Raw genomic sequence first — 18083 nt, 5'->3', positions numbered from 1 at the left:
GAAAATACTGAAAATATATTCCATTTGAGTGTGTTCAAGATGTGTATTAATTTTGTTAATTTATTATTATTGTTATTATTATTATTATTACTATTATTATTGTTGTTTTCTTTGTGCCTGTAGTGGTAATGTACATGTGTAAATTGGCATTGAATCTATTATTATTATTATTGTTATTATTATTATTATTATTATTATTATTATTATTATATTTTCTCTGTGTTGTGGTGTTAGTGTGTTTATTTGTGTATATTAGCATTATTAATTTTTTCATTATCTTTATTATAATTATTAGTAGACATGGTTTGATTGTTGTTGTTATTATTATTATTATTATTAGTGATAGTATTGTTATTATTATTATAATTTTTAGTTTATTATTAACATTATTATTAGTATTATTATCACTGTTATTATTATTATTATTATCATTATTAAGCATGAATACAGGCTATAATACAGTCTCTTAATTACAAAAGCGATATTTCAAAACAACAAACAAGGTGGAGAGAGAGAGAGAGAGAGAGAGAGCGAGGATGGTATTAAGTTGTCAGAGAGAAAATGTTAGAGTTCTAAGAAAGAGAGAGAGAATGTTACTAAGTTCTAAGAGAGAGAGAGAGAGAGGATAAGACTGGTTTAGATAGATGGGTTGATGGATAGATACACCGATAGATAGAGGCGTTTATCTATCCATTGGGTGTAGCCTTGCAATTCAGAGAAAGAGAGAGAGAGAGAGAGAGAGAGACATATTACTGGTGTAGATAGATGGGTTTGTTGATAGATACACCGATAGATAGAGGTTTTTATCTATCCATTGGGTGTTGCCTTGCAATTCTCCGCCACCACCCATATCTCGTTCTGTCGCCCGTGGTACCTAGAGAGAGAGAGAAAATATTAGAGAGAGAGAGAGAAACAAAAGGGACAAGCAAAATTACTGAGAGAGAGAGAGAGAGAGAGAGAGAGAGAGAGAGAGAGAGAGAGAGAGAGGAAAAGGGGGGAAAGCAAAAATATTAGGGGAAAGAGACAGAGAGAGAGAGAGACAGACAGACAGACAGAGAGGACACCAGGAACCCCCCCCTCTTAAAAAAAACAAATTAAAATGACAATAATAACAGCACTATCAGAATTCATATTAAAAAAAAGTTAAAAATAATATAATCTCAAATTTTTCTTCATTGGTAAATAAAGATCAATGACAAGAACAAGAACAGTAGGAAGAACACACACACACACACACACACACACACACCTCAGATCACGTCCATAACAAGAACACCATATCTCTCTCTCTCTCTCTCATACACACACATTCTCTCTCTCTCTCTCTCTCTCTCTCTCTCTCTCTCTCTCTCTCTCTCTCTCTGTCTCTCTCTCTCTCTCTCTCTCTCTCTCTCTCTCTCTCTCACCTCACAATGAAGTCGTAGATCACCACAAAATGCTCATCGTCCTTATAACAGGCGCCAAATTCCGTCAGTCTGTACTTCATGTCCGACAATTCCCGCCTCACTCTGTCCGGCTCCAGTAAGTACCCGCCAACCGTATACGCGTACACTATTACATCATCTAACGCTGTAATGTGCACCGCTGGCTGTGGGGGGTGAGATTTATTATTATTATTATTAATATTATTATTATTATGAGGAGGAGGAGGAGGTGTTGTTGTATCGTCATTGTTGTTGTTGTCGTCATCGGCATTTTTCGTCATGTTTGTGGAATGAGGAGGAGATGCAAGGGTGTGCAAGGGACAGCATGGTGGAATGATGAGGTGAAACGAGCTGTGGAACAAAAGAAGAAGGCATATGGTGAATGGTTGGCGAGTAGAGGTAGGGGAGAAGATGAGAGAGAGAAGAGAGAGGTATATGTGAGCAGGAGAAAGGAGGTTAAGAGACTGGTGAAGGAGAGTAAGAAGAAAGTGGATGAAGAGTTTGGGAGAAATCTGAGTGTGAAATGGAGGGAGAGTAAGAAATTGTTTTGGAAGGAGGTAAAGAAAGTAAGGCAGTGTGAAAGGGGAAATAGTAGGGGAGTGAAAGATAGGAATAATAGATTGTTGGAAAGGAGAAGAGAGAGAAATTGGAGGAGATGGAAGGAGCACTTTGAGGATTTGTTGAATGTAGAGAGTGAGAGCAGGAGTATAAGTGGTTGTGGGAATGGCTGGGAGAAGAAGAGATGAGAGTGAGTGGGAGTGAAGAGATCAGTAGGTCGGAAGTAGTGGAATATGAAGAAGATAAGCTGGGAAAGGCCTCAGGAATTGATGGAGTGTGTGGTGAAAATGCTTAGGTATGGGGGTGAGATTGTTGGGGAGTGGATATGGAAGTTGGGGTAGATTGGCTTGGGAAGAGGGAAGGGTTCCAGAGGATTGGAAATCAGGTATAATTGTTCCTCTGGCAGGCCAAAGGAAAAGGGGAGAGAGAAGTATGTGGCAACCATAGGGGTATTTGCCTTCTCTAGTGTGACTGGTAAAATATATGGTAGAATACTCATTGATAGGGTTAGGCATATATGATGAGGAGCTAGTTGGAGAAGAACAAGGGGGATTTAGTGATGGGGAAAAGGGTGTGTAGATCAGATAATGGTTCTAAGATGTTTTAGTGGAGAAGTATCTAGAGAAGGGAAGGAAAGTGTACTGCTGCCTTCATGGACTTGGAGAAAGCTTATGACAGAATAGATAGGAAAGGTATGTGGAAGGTATTAAGAATATATGGAGTGGAGGGGAAATTGTTTAGTGCTGTGAAGAGTATGTACGAGGGAGCTAGGCTACGTGTGCGAGTGGATGGTGAGCTGAGGAGTTCTTTGATCTCAGTGAAAAGAACTGAAACAGGGGTGTGTAATGTCTCCATGGCTGTTTAATATATATATGGATGGGGTCGTAAAGGAGGTACAAGGTAGGGCAGTGGATGTGGGGGTGGCCCTAATGAATGAGGGTGAGATTTGGAAGTTTCCGTTGTTACTACTATTACTATTATTATTATTATTATTATTATTATCATCAGCATCTTCCTATCCACCCACCCATCTATCTGTCTATCCACCCATCCATCTGTCTATCCACCGACCCATCTGTCTATCCACCCACCCATCTGTCTGTCTATCCACCCACCCATCTGTCTATCCATCCATCCATCTATCTATCTATCCACCCGCCCATCTATCTTCCTATCCACCCACCCATCTATCTGTCTATCCACCCACCCATCTGTCTATCTGTCTATCTGTCTATCCATCCATCCATCTATCATTTTATCCATCCATGTATCGTCCTATCCACCCACCCATCTATCTACCTATCCACCCATCCATCTATCTGTCTATCCACCCACCCATCTATCTGTCTATCCACCCACCCATCTATCTGTCCATCTATCTGTCTACTCATCCATCTATCCATCCATCCATCCACCCATCTGTGTATCCATCCATTCATCCATCTGCCTGTCCATCCACCCACCCATCTATCAGCCTACATACCCACCTATCCATCCATCCATTTATCTTTATCTGTCTATCTGTGTCTATCTATCCATCCATCTATCTGTATCTGTCTACATCTGTCTACCTATGTGTCCATCCATCTATCTGTCTATCTATCAATTCATCCATCTCTATATATGTTTACATGTCCATCTATCCATCTATCTACCCATCCTTCTATCTATCAATCTGTCTGTCCATCCATCCATCTATCGATCCATCTATCTATTTATCTATCCATCTCACCGCGGCGTATCCAGTGACGGGGGGGTTGGAGTGTAGTCTGTGGGGTAGGTAGAGTGACATGGTGAGGTTCTGAGGGCAGTCCGGTTCGGGGAGGGGCGAATTTCGGACGTGGACCAGGGCTATGGGACGCGTGGCCTCAATCACCTCCATGTGAGAATTGATGCCTGTGGGGAGATATTTATAGATAGGTAGATAGATATAGATTGATAGATAGATAGTGTAGATAGGAAGAGGGGTGAATTTTGGACGTCTACCAGATCAGTTCCATTTTTTTTTTTTTTTTTTTTTTTTTGCGAGGAAGAAGGAACCAAAGGCCATGAGCCCGCAGTAACAGTTCCCTCCAAGAGAAAAACAAAATACAATAGAGAGCCAAATTCAAGATCCGATCATTTTGAGATGCCTGGACACACTGCGTTTGAAAGACTGGAGATCATAGGTAGCAGGAAATACAGAGGGAGACAGTTCCAGAGTTGACCTGTCGCATAAATGAAAGACTGGGAGTAACGGTTAACTCTTGCATTAGAGAGCTGGACAGAAAAGGGATGAGAGTATGCTGCCAGACGGGTGGGAATTGATGCCTGTGGGGAGATATTTATAGATTGATAGATAGATAGATAAATAGATAGGCAGACATATAGATAGGTAGGTAGATAGATAGGGATAGATGTGAATTTCGGACGTGTATCAGATCACCTCCATGTGGGAATTGATGCCTGTGGGGAGATATTTATAGATAGATTGATAGATAGATAGAAAGGTAGGTTGATAGATACAGATAGAGAGATATACAGTAGATAGATAGGGAGAGGGATGAATTTCGGACGTGAACCAGATCAGCTCCATGTGGGAATTGATGCCTGTGGGGAGATATTTAAATAGATTGATATATAGACAGATAGATTGGTAGATAGAAAGGTAGGTTGATGGTTTGATTGACTGGTTAGGTTATGGATAGATGAATGGTAAATGGTTTGGTACCTTGATTGATAGGTCGATAGATAGACAGATAGATAGATAGATCGATACAGAGAGAGGAGGAAGATTAACTTTGCTAATTTCATAATAGTTAAGCTGAATGTAGATGGATGGATGGATGAATGAATGAATTGACGGTTGGATGAATGAATGAATTGACGGTTGGATGAATGAATGAATTGACGGTTGGATGAATGAATGAATTGACGGTTGGATGAATGAATGAATTGACGGTTGGATGAATGAATGAATTGACAGTTGGGTGTATGGATGTATTGATGAATGGATGGATGGATGAATGAATTGACGGTTGGAAGAATGGATGGGTGGCTGAAAGAATGAATTGACGATCGGATGAATGGATGTATTGATGAATGAATGGATGGATGAATGAATTGACGGTTGAGTGAATGATGGATTAATGAATGAATGGGTGGATGAATGAAATGACGGTTGGATGAATGAATGAATAGATGGAAGGGTGTGATTGACGGCCGGCTGGCTGGATGAATGGATGAATAAATTGACTGATGAACTGCCAGGTTGATTGAGGACTGAATGGATGAAGAGCTACATTATTGATATATTTCTTTATTTATTCATTTATTTCCCTCTTTATTCATCCTTACTCACCGTGTTTATAGTGGTGTAGAGGCATGAATCCCTTCCACACACGGTAATAATGGTTCATTCACTTATTTACTCATTCATTTACTCACTTATTTCCTTTACGGCTTTATTCATTTACTTATTTCTTTCATTATTGCTTTATTCATCTTTACTCACCGTGTTTATAGAGGTGTAGAGGCATGAATCCCTTCCACTCACTCATGGTAATATATTCACTTTTGTCATTCATTTACTCATTCATTCCATATTCATTACTCACATATTTCCTTCTTTGCTGCTCTCACTTATTTCCTTATTCATTCCCTTATTCATCATTACTCACCGTGTGTGTGAAGATGTAAAGGCATGAACCCCTTCCACACACACACACTACTTATTCATTCAATTATTTACCCATTCATTTCTTATTCATTTACTCATTTATTTCCTTCTTTATTGCTTTATTCATCTTTACCTACCGTGTTTATAAAGGTGTAGAGGCATGTAGTTATTCATTTATTACTCATTCATTAATTCATTTACTCATTTCCTTATTCATTCGCTTATTCATCTTTACTCACCGTGTTTATAGAGATGTAGAGGCATGAATCCCTTCCACACACGGTAATAATTCTACTTCAGTTATTCATTTACTTACCCATTCATTCCTTATTCATTCACTTATATTAACCATTCATTTACTTATTTCCTTATTCATTCCCTTATCCTTACTCACCGTGTTTATAGAGGTGTAGAGGCATAAACCCCTTCCACACACGGTAATAATTCTTCATTCACTTATTTACCCATTCATTTACTCACTTATTTCCCTATTCATTCCCTTATCCTTACTCACCGTGTTTATAGAGGTGTAGAGGCATAAACCCCTTCCACACACGGTAATAATTCTTCATTCACTCATTTACCCATTCATTTACTCACTTATTTCCTTCTTCATTCCCTTATTCATCCTTACTCACCGTGTTTATAGAGGTGTAGAGGCAAGAACCCCTTCCACACACGGTAATAATTCTTCATTCACTTATTTACCCATTCATTTATTCACTTATTTCCCTATTCATTCCCTTATTCATCCTTACTCACCGTGTTTATAGAGATGTAGAGGCATGTAGTTATTCATTTATTACTCATTCACTCATTCATTTACTCAATTATTTCCTTAGTCATTCCCTTATTCATCCTTACTCACCGTGTTTATAAAGGTGTAGCGGCATGAATCCCTTCCACACACTCATGGTGGTGAACTGACACTCATCCGGGGACGTGGAGGCGAAGAGACCGTCGTAGTAGCGCCTCTTCTGTATGCCGTACTTGTAGGTCCGCAACACCTCAAACTTAGGGCACTCCACTCCTGACGAAGGGAGGGATATTGGTGTCAGTTGGGGGGTTATTCTGTCTGTCTGTCTACCTATCTATCTGTTTATCTATCTAACTGTCTGTCTGTATGCCGTACTTGTAGGTCCGCAGCACCTCAAACTTAGGGCACTCCACTCCTGACGAAGGGAGGGATATTGGTGTTAGTTGGGGGGTTATTCTGTCTGTCTGTCTACCTGTCTATCTATTTATCTATCTGTCTGTCTGTCTGTATGCTGTACTTGTAGGTCCGCAACGCCTCAAACTTAGGGCATTCCACTCCTGACGAAGGGAGGGATAGTGGAGTTAGATGTGAGTTATTATGTCTGTCTGTTTATCTATTTATCTGTCTACCTGTTTGTCTCTGTGTCTGTCTGTATGCCGTACTTGTAGGTCCGCAGCACCTCAAACTTAGGGCACTCCACTCCTGACGAAGGGAGGGGAATTGAGTTAGCTCTCTCTCTCTCTCTCTCTCTCTCTCTCTCTCTAAGAATAACATAATATTGGAATATATATGTATAATGTATGTATGTATGTATATATGTATGTCTATGAATGTATATATGTATGTATATATATAAGCACATATTTATACAATTCACTTTGGCTTAGGTTATACAGTATTTGGTTATTTAGATTGGCGTAGGTAGATAAACAGATAGATATAGATAGAATGATAGATAGAAGGATGGATAGACATAACCAGTTAGATGGATAGATAAATGAATAACTAGATAGACAGATAGATAACAGAGAGGTAAAATGATGGATAGATAGATAGACAACCAGTTAGATGGATGGATAAGTGGATAACGAGATAGATAGATAGATAACAGGTAAAGTGATGGTTAGGTAGAGATAAAATAATGGATGGATAGATAGATAGATAATGATAGATAGATAGATAGATAACACAGGTAAATAGATTGATAACCAGATAGATAAACAGATAAAATGATAGATAGATAGGTAGATAAACTTAAACAAAATGATGGACAGATAGATAAACATAACCGTATAATAGATAGATAGATAGATAACGACCCCGATAGATAGATAAACCTCCACACTCACCTCTACAAAGCTTACTCAAGGTCTTCTGTGTAATTTTGTTGGTCTGGGGCGGTCTGGCGAGGTTAGTGGTCTTGCCTGTGGTCTGTGGGTCCCGGAAGTTGGTAGCGTAGATCCACACCTCGTAGTACACGGTCTGGTAGAGTTCCGGTCTGATAGATAGATAGATAGATGGATGGATGGATAAATGGATTGGATGGTTGGTGGGTTGAGAGAGATAAATAGATAGATAGATACTACTACTACTATTACTACTACTACTACTACTGCTGCTGCTGCTGCTGCTGCTGCTACTACTACTACTACTACTATTGCTGCTACTACTACTATTACTACTACTGCTACTACTACTACTACTACTACTGCTGCTACTACTACTACTACTGCTGCTGCTGCTACTACTACTACTACTACTGTTACTACTACTGCTACCACTACTACTAACTACTACCACTACTATTGCTGCCACTATTACTACTACCACTACTTCTGCTGCTACTACTATTACTACTAAAACCTCAGTTTTTTAATGCATCTCTCTCTCTCTTTCTCTCTCAATATGTTCCTTCCTTCCTTCAGTCTTTCATTCTCACCTCCTTCCCTTCTCTCCATTCCTCCACTCTCTCGTTCCTTCCTTCTTTCCTCCCTTCTCTCCTCCTTCCCTCCTCTCCCATCTTTTTTCCTCCCTCCCTTCTCTCCTCCTTCCCTCCCATCTCTCCTCCTTCCCTCCCTCCTTCTCTCCCTACCTGCTGTAAGAGGCCAGGTAGTAGCATCGATCCAGTAAAACCTCTCCCTTCCTTTTTTTTCCTCCTTTCCTCTCTCTCCTTCTTTCCTCTCTTCCCTCCTCCTTCCCTCCCTTCCCTTCTTCTCTCCCTACCTGCTGTAAGACGCCAGGTAGTAATATCGATCCAGAAAAGCCTCTCCGTTGTGTCGTAATTGAGTCATCAGCGTCTGCACCTTCGTCTCCAAGAATTTCTCAGTTACATCCCAAACATTAGCCTCAAAACTGTGCACAAATACCGTCTTCTCCTCTAACTCGTCCACCAGCACCTGTAAATAGATAAATAGATAGATGGATAGATAGATAGAGGGATAGGTAGATGGTGTGATTGGTGAAGGATTGGTAGTGTTGGTGTGTTGTGTTGAGAGCCAGATGGCAGAAAGGTGCGTTGTGATTTTTGTGTGTAATGGATTAATGTAGGTTTTTCTTCATGCTGGTTTTACACACACACACATCTCAACCAACTCTCTTTCTTTTGTCTCTTCACAGTCATTCCACATCATTCTTTCATTCCCTCCATTTCCTTTCTCCTTCCTTCCTTCCATCTTTACTCTTTCATCCTTTCATTTTCCTTTACTTTCATTTATTTATTTTTCTGCCTCCCTTCCTTCCTGTTATTCCTTCATCCTTCCATCCCTCCTTCCTTCCCTATTCATTTCCTTTTTTCTTATCACTCCTTCCCTCCTTCCTTTCATTTTTCCTTCCTGCCTTCCTTCTTATTCATCTTTCCTCCCTCCCTCCCATCCTTCCCTCCTTTCTTTCTACCTTTTCTTCCTTCCTTCTTATTCATCTTTCTGTCCTCCTTCATTCCTTCCTGCCTTCCTTCCTCCTTTTCTTCCTTCCTTCCTCCCTCCTTTTCTTCCTCCCTCCCTCCCTCCTCCCCAAATCCTCCCCTACCTCGTTGCTGCTGGGGTGAGGCAGGTCGGCGGTGAGGTAGTAGCAAGGTTGGACGTAGAGGGATTTTCTTCCTCTCTCCCTCCTTCCCTTCTCCTTCCTTCCTCCTTCTAAAATGCTTTCCTTTTCCATCCTTCCTATTTATTCATTCTCCCTCACTCACTCACTCACTCACTCACTCACTCACTCACTGACTACCTCCCTCTCTCCCTCCCTTCCTCCCTCCCTGCCTCCCTCCCTCCCTCCCTCCCTCCCTCCCTCCCTCCTCCCCTCCCTTCTCTCCCTCCCTACCTCATTGCTGATGGGAGTAGGCAGGTCTGTGTTGAGGTAGTAGGCAGGTTGGACATAGAGGGACACTGTGTAGTCATTGGTCTCCTGTAGCACACCTGGATGGCGACCTAGCTTCACCTGGGTCACGAAGGGCACCGTGAGATTCAGCACCAGACCTGGGAGGGGGAGGATGAGGATGAGACGAAGGAAAAAGATGCAAGATGATGAGATGGAGCAAGGAAATGGAAAGTTAGGATGAGATGAAGGAAAGAGATTTAAGATTAGGAGGAGGAGGAAGGTTAGGGAGTGATGGAGGAAAGAGGTGGAAGATGAGGATGAGACGGAGCAAAGGGATTTAAGATTACAAGGCAGGATATTGCTTACCTAAAATCTCCGTTAATCAGGCGAGTCAAAATCGAGGAATAACATCACTCTTCGCTGATTACGGATTTACTGGGATTTACGGATTTATTGGGATTTATATTATTGCCCCAGTGACGGTTAAGCACATTCTCTTTTGCGATTTATTGGGATTTATATTATTGCCCCAGTGACTGTTAATCATATTCTCTTCTGCGATTTATTGGGATTTATATTATTGCCCCAGTGACTGTTAAGCACATTCTCTTCTGCGATTTATTGGGATTTACTGAAATTTATATTAGTGCCTCAGTGACTGTTAAGCACATTCTCTTTTGCTATTTAGTCTTACGAGCCTTATTTTAATTCTATACTGTTTCCTATTTACTACTCTCCAGCATGTGATAAAAGCTAAGAAATGGCAGTGGTGTACCCTTGTGTGATTTGGAGTTGTTTTGTGCCTCCCTCCTTCCCTCCACACCTCCCTCCTTCCCTCCACACCTCCCTCCTTCCCTCCACACCTCCCTCCTTCCCTCCACACCTCCCTCCTTGCCTCCACGCCTCCCTCCTTCCCTCCACACCTCCCTCCTTCCCTCCACACCTCCCTCCTTCCCTCCACACCTCCCTCCTTCCCTCCACACTTCCCTCCTTCCCTTCACACCTCCCTCCTTCCCTCCACACTTCCCTCCACACCTTCCTCCTTCCCTCCACGCCTCCCTCCTTCCCTCCAGCCCTCCTACCTTGGTCATTGAGGCCGTAGAAGTAGTCCTGCACCCTCATGTAGCCCTCCAACTCCAGCACCCAATTGTCCCTCCTTCCCTCCACGTCCCTCTTCCCTCATTCCCTCCACGTCCCTCCATCCCTCCTGCTTTGATAATTGAGGCCGTAGAAGTAGTCCTGGACCCTCGTGTACCCCTCCAACTCCACCAACACCCAAATGTCCCTCCTTCCCTCCACGTCCCTCTTCCCTCCTTCCCTCCACGTCCCTCTTCCCTCCACGCCTCCCTCCTTCCCTCCACGTCCCTCCAGCCCTCCTACCTTGGTCATTGAGGCCGTAGAAGTAGTCCTGCACCCTCATGTAGCCCTCCAACTCCGCCAACACCCGATTGTCTGAGATGATCACCGTGCTGACCCAAAGTGTTGCTGGATACCGCCTGACGTCATAGTCGGTGTTCCAGTCCAGGAGGGTGTAGCTGCGGATCAGGGAGGGATTAGGGATTAGGAACAGGGATTAGGGAAGAGATTAAGGGACTAGGAACTGGGATTAGGGGATGAGATTAAGGGATTAGGAAAGATTTTGGGATTAGGGAAGGATTAGATGAAGTGTTGATGGGTACGCTTTACGTCATAGTCGGTGTTCCAATGCAGGAGGGTGTAGATGTGGATTAGCGAGGGATTAGGGACAGGGATTAGGGAAGAGATTAAGGGACTAGGGAGGAGAATGGAGGGATTAGGGAGGGGAAGAGTGGCTAGTTGAGAATTAGAAGTTTGAATGTAGTGTTTTTTTTTTATGCAAGAAATAAGGAACCAAAGGCCAGGAGCCCGCGAGTTTGTTCCCTCCAAGAAAAAACAAAAACAAGATAACAGAGCCAAATTCAAGATCCGTTCATTTCGAGATGCCTGGACACACTGCGTTTGAGAGACTGGAGACCATAGGCAGTAGGAAACGCGGACGGAGGGAGGCAGTTCCAGAGTTGACCTGTTGCATACATGAAGGACTGGGAGTAACGGTTAACTCTTGCATTAGAGAGTTGGACGGAAAAGGGATGAGAGTTTGTTGCTAGACGGGTGCTATGTGCCTGTCGCAGAGGTGGAGGAATGCAAGCAGACAGTTCAGAGGAGCAGTGACCATTGAAGTAGTGATAGAAAAGAGATAAAGAGGCAACAGTGCGGCGAAGAGACAGAGGTTGAAGGGAGCCAGTAAGAAGAGTTGATGAGATGAAAACCCTGTGTTCCAATCCAGGAGAGTGTAGCTGTGGATTAGGGAGGGATTAGGGATGAGAATGGACGGATTAAGGAAGAAGAAGAGTAGATGAGGATTAGAAGTCTGAATGTGGAAGGGTAGCATCATATGTCAGATGAGAGTAATACACACACACACATTTTCTCTCTCTCTCTCTCTCTCTCTCTCTCTCTCTCTTTCTCACCTGGGGCATCGGGGTGCGCAGTCCCACGGGTCGCTGGGGGTGGGGGCGCGACTGCCGACATGAAAAAGGAAGAAAGCTACATTAAAACAAGAACCAAGACAAACAAGAAACAAAACAAACAAAAACATTCAAGCCATTTCTCTTTTGGTCTGTGGTTGATTTTTTTCCCCTTGAGGTGGGTATATAGGTGGTTTATTCCTGTCAGCGAGATCGAGCTCGTGATCGGGGGATCGTGAGTTCGAGCCTCGCCCGGGACTTGCCGGGAGTGGTAGCGCGCTCCTGTAACCTAGCGGGGCTATATGGCCATAGTTGCCTAGCTCGTGGATTGAATCCCTGTCAGCGAGAGGGTTTGGCTGTGTCTGTGTGGGTGGGTGGATGGATGGATGTGTGTGTGTGTGTGTGTGTGTGTGTGTGTGTGTGTGTGTGTGTGTGTGTGTTTTCAAAAATACATTTAAAATCACGTTATTGTTCTAAATAAATAAAGAACGAAAAAAAACTCATCACCAATATATGAAAACTCAGACTGTCCAATCAGTTCTGCCTAACACCTCTTTCTAAGCGATTTATTTTGGAGCATGTTACTATAATTTTGTACCTTATGCAAACTAGGGCGATATGAGATTGATTTAGGGGATACGGAAGAGGATGGTATAGAATAAATCGCTTAGGAAAAGGTGTTAGGGGTTGCTTACGTAGGTGGCGCCATGAGTTAGGGGGTACACAGAAGAGGATGGGGTAAAATAAATCTCTTAGGAAAAGGTTTTAGGGAATATTTGGTATAATCAGAATGAATCGCACAGGAGAAGGTGTTAGGGGATACTTTGGATGGTATAATGAGAATAAATCGCGTAGGAGAAGGTCGTAGGGTATGCTTACGTAGGTGGCGAAGAAGAGGATGGTATAATAAACAGGGAATATAGAAGAGGATGGTATCATAAGGAGAATAAATCGCCTAGAAAAAGGTGTTCGGGGATGCTCTGGATGGTATAATAAAGCAGAATAAATCGCGTAGGAGGAGGTGTTAGGGTATGCTCTGAATGGTATAATAAGGAGAATGAATCGCGTAGGAGAAGGTGTTAGGGGTGTGCGTTAGGGGATGTTTGGTATAATCAGAATGAATCGCATATGAAAAGGTGTTACGGGATGCTTTGGATGGTATAATAGGGAGAATGAATCGCGTAGGAGAAGGTGTTATGGGATGCTCTGGATGGTATAATAAAGCAGAATGAATCGCGTAGGAGAAGGTGTTAGGGGATGCTCTGGATGGTATAATAAAGCAGAATGAATCGCGTAGGAGAAGGTGTTAGGGGTGTGCTTACGTGGGCGGGGCCATGGTGGTGGGGGGTTCGGGGGAGTACCCAGGCTTGTCGAAAATAAACAGAATCGGAGGCTCCCGTGTCTGCACCTCGATTCTGAAACATTATTATTATTATTATTATTATTATTATTACGGTTATTATTATTATTATTATTATTATTATTACGGTTATTATTATTATTATTATTATTATTATTGTTGTTGTTATTAGATTCAGAAACATTAGTAGTAGTAGTAGTAGTAGTAAAAGTAGTGGTGGTGGTGGTGGTAGTGGTGGTAGTACTAATAGTAATAGTAGTAATAGCAGTAGTAGTGGCGGTGGTAGTAGTAGTAGTAGTTTAACCCCAATTTATTTATATCTCCGTTCATAACACTTTACCTAAACAATATAATAATTAAACTTAGAAAATACCTGTTATAAGGGAGGGGGGTTGTTCATGAGGAGGGACAAAAATAGAGGTCCTTGTGTTGACAGATAGTTTGATAGATAAATAGGTCAGTTAGATAGATAGATAGATAATTTCCTTACTCAAAAGGTCCCCGCCTCATCCTCGTACTCCTTCTCATAGTTGTAGATTGATAGACAAGACAGACAGATTGATGGATGGATGGGTAGATAGATAGCTTGATAGATTAATAGTTAGACTGGTACACAGATGACAGATAGATAGAAATAGATAGATAGTTGATAGGTTGGTTAGTCAGTCATGGTAGACAGACAGATAGGCTAGATAGATAGACAGATAGATAATTTCCTCCTCACCCATAGGCAGACAGATGGACAGACAGACAGATAGATAGAAGACAATATAGTGATAGACATAGATAGATAGATAGACAGATAATTTCCACGCCCATACTAGACAGACAGAGATAGATAGATAGACAGACAGGTAGTTAATTTCCACAACCTTACCCCTCGAAGGTCCCCGCCTCCTCCTCGTACTCCTCCTCCTCCTCCTCATAGTTATACTCCACCCTATCTCCCCCTCGGTCGTCCGCTGCTGCTGCCCCTCGACTCGCGGGGAGATTAGGCGTGAGGGGGGCGTAGGGGCCGGGGAGAAGCCTGGGGAGAGAGTTAGAATAGGTTAGGATAGGGTAGGATAAGTTAGATGGGATTTTGGATAGGTTAGGATAGGATAGAACATGTTAGATTAGGTTTGGATACCTTAGGCTGGGATTAGGTTAGGTTAGGAGAGTGAGAGACTGACGAGGAGAGTGTATGTGAGTCAGGTGGAGAGGGGGGAGAGGGAGGGGGAGGCCAAGGATGAGATGGAGGGATGGAATGGGATAGGACACGTGAAGTTATGTTTAGATAAGTTAGGCTGGGATTAGGTAAGGTTAGGAGAGTGAGAGACTGACGAGGAGAGTGTATGTGAGTGAGGTGGAGGGGGGGAGAGGGAGGGGGAGGCCAAGGATGAGATGGGGGGATGGAGTGGAGAGGTATATGAGAGAGGGGTGTGTGAGCTGGAAGCAGGGCAATGAAATGGCGGGGGACAGGGCGACATGGAGGCAATTTGTTTGTGGCCACCCCTTACGGGATTAAGGCGTCTGGCAATAGATAGATAGATAGGTGAGGCTTGAATCGTTTTAAGTGACTTAGATTGACTTATTTTTCGTTCTAAGTAAAATTTCTGTACTTCCATAAATATTACTCAGTTACAAAGAATCTTACCCAATTCTCACGAGCCACTGTAATATCTTAGCCAATTTCTGATATAAATAATTCTGTATAGTAATAAGGACCTCATTATGCAATATAGTTTAGATGTGAAGTGTTTGGTAAGTTATGAGTGAAGAATGAATGTGCAGTGCTTTACAGTTCACTGCGGCACTGTACTGTTTGGGACTCAAGTATTCATTCACTGTCACAAGATAATACCAAGACAGTGAACAGTGATTACGATAAATACTAAGACAGTGAACAGTGATTACGATAAATACTAAGACAGTGAACAATAACAATGATAAATACCAAGACAGTGAACAATAACAACAATAAATACCAAGACAGTGAACAATGATTACAATAAATACCAAGATAGTGAACAATAACAACGATAAATACCAAGACGGTGAACAGTAACAACGATAAATACCAAGACAGTGAACAGTGACCATGATAAATACCAAGACAGTGAACAGTGATTACGATAAATACCAAGACAGTGAACAGTGATTACGATAAATACCAAGACAGTGAACAGTGATTACGATAAATGCCAAGACAGTGAACAGTGACCATGATAAATACGAAGACAGTGAACAATAACTACGATAAATAGACTCTACTATTAATCCACTGTCGTACTGTCAATTCCAAGCAGGGAAAAATGACTACGATAAAAACTGTCCCTCCAGAAGCCACATAGACCCTTGAACTAAATAAATAAATAAACACGAACCTGGGACCATAAGGGTAAGGGTTGTTGCGTAGCTGGGGGGCTTGGGTAGGCTGCTGGTAGTACCCCGGTGGGATTGGTCGGGCGGCTGGCAGCTTTCGTCTCCTCGGGGCCGTCGGACGGGCGAGCTGGTTTGGGCGGGACTGTGGTGGGTTCGGCCGATGGGGGGGACTTGGGCCTCGGGTGACTGCGATGGGGTCTTCCGTTGGGTGATGTACCAGGTGATGGTCTGGCTCGTGTGTGTGTTGATTTCTCTGGTGGTCTGGCTCGTGTGTGTGTTGATTTGTCTCTGGGTCTTGTGTGTGTTGAATTATCTGGTGGTGTGGGTCTTGTGTGTGTTGATTTCTCTGGTGGTCTGGGTCTTGTGTCTGTTGATTTGTCTGGTGGTCTGGGTCTTGCGTTGATCTTGGCGGTCCGGTAGATCTCATAGGTGCAGCAGTTGGGCGGTCTTGGTTGTGGTCAACTGCCATGGATTCTTCAGTTGGGCGATGCAGCTGATGGTGTGAATCCTGCGTTGGTCTCACCGGCCCAGTGGATCTTGTTGGCACCGCTCCAACAAGACTCCGAGACGGCAGTGTTGGTCGAGGCGAGGACCCCATGCCCACGATATCACCCTCGTCTAACTCCACCACCCCCAGTTTCGATGCATCTATTATCCCAGCCGTATCATCATCTTCTATTAGCGCTTCGAGGTGTGGGCCTGGAGAAGTGTGACGACTGGGATAAGGACTGGGAAGGGGTGTTAGGGATGGGGGTGTCGGGGGCTGCGTAGTCGGGTATTGCAGTCTGCGCTGTTGTCCGCTTGGTCTCACTCTTCGTCTGCTCTCGCCTACTCTTCTCAGCCCTTCTTCCCCTGCCCTTCTTTCTTCCATTTCCCCATCTCCTTGCCCTCCTTCTCCTAGATTTACCCTTGAACTCACACCATCTTGGGGTGGTTCTTGAGTGAGGGGTGTTGAATTTGTCAGAGCGACTGGTGTGGGTAGTGGCTCCATGCTCTCGATTTCCGCATTTTCTCTTTCTGCATTTTCACTTTCCGCATACCCTCTCATCCCGCCTCTTCTTCTTCCGTCTCTCTCTGTTCCGCGTCTTCTCTCCTGCCTTCTTCGGCCTCCATAGCCTCTTCCTTGTCTCACCAGTCCTTCTCCTCCTCCTACTCTTCCTCTCCTGCTCACAGTACCAGCTGGCGTTGACCGACTCGGGTTCATTACACTTACATAGGATCGAGTTGAGGTGAAGGGCGTTTGGGTCGTACTAAAACGGGGTTCAGTGAAGTTGAGGCTGGATTTATTATGCTCCAAATTAGACTGAGATATATTCAAGATGGATGGGGCCAGATCCAAGAAGGGGGGAGTAATATTTAAGGTAGACTGGCTCAGATTTAAATACAATTGAGCCTCGTTCAAGTCAAAATGAGAGAGATTGAAGTGAGACAGATTCAAACCCAAATCAGATCGGGTAAAATTCAAATCAGATCGGGTGAAATTCAAATCATACTGAGCCAGATCGAAGTCCTCCAAAGTCAGGTTCGTTTGTCTCTCTTGGATGGCATTTTCCAGCGAGATCAAGCCCGCGAGCCTCAGCATGAACATGGCCATCGCACCGGCGGGTTGAACCATTACGTTGGCTGAAAGGAAAACGGAAAAGAAATTAACAAGACAAACGACACCTTTGATAGCCGCACCCACCCTTGCAGAGTCCAAGGGGAAAGATAGAAGAATTCACTGGCGGATTGAACCATTACGCTGACTGAAAAGGAAATAGGGATATAAATGAAAAAAAAAAAAAAAAAACACCTATGATAGCCGCACCCACCCTTGCAGTAGTTTAAGGGGAAAGATATAAGGATTTAGTGATTTAGGACTTACTTCACACCGTTTTGGCACACGGGTCGTCTCATGTACGGATCCTGACACACACACACACACACACACACGGATATTAAAGTCTTCATTACCCCTTCAGTACGAGACCCTAGCAAATGGAGGTAGTGGTAAATCTCTCTCTCTCTCTCTCTCTCTCTCTCTCTCTCTCTCTCTCTTTCTCTCTCGTAATATTTTCTTTAATTTTTTGTATCCCAATATGTGTACTTCCATCTTCCAGTAAATTAAGATTCGATTTATTTTTATTTATTTATTTATTTATTTATTTATTTTAGTGCTCAGAGAGGA

The 18083-nt window shown here is 43.1% G+C and overlaps 1 protein-coding gene across 1 annotated transcript; it reads right to left on the bottom strand.

Moving 5' to 3' along the window:
• Window positions 1-807: 807 nt before the first annotated feature.
• Window positions 808-17531, bottom strand: LOC145390731 (uncharacterized). Its single transcript, XM_080265527.1, has 13 exons — window positions 17410-17531; window positions 15919-16632; window positions 14430-14579; window positions 13515-13607; window positions 12196-12246; window positions 11087-11241; window positions 9710-9864; window positions 8621-8793; window positions 7747-7895; window positions 6509-6670; window positions 3715-3878; window positions 1407-1588; window positions 808-874 (listed from the first exon to the last, which is right to left on the bottom strand). Exons 1-13 carry the CDS (start codon window positions 17529-17531, stop codon window positions 808-810), a joined length of 2337 nt encoding a protein of 778 aa, XP_080121653.1.
• Window positions 17532-18083: the final 552 nt, after the last annotated feature.

The sequence above is a fragment of the Coenobita brevimanus genome, chromosome 15 (assembly GCF_032717465.1).
Source record: "Coenobita brevimanus isolate Jiangsu-jjx chromosome 15, ASM3271746v2, whole genome shotgun sequence".
Taxonomy (NCBI): Eukaryota; Metazoa; Arthropoda; class Malacostraca; order Decapoda; family Coenobitidae; genus Coenobita; species Coenobita brevimanus.
The sequence above is the reverse complement of the archived record's forward strand: the minus strand, read 5'-3'. Positions and strand labels throughout refer to the sequence as shown.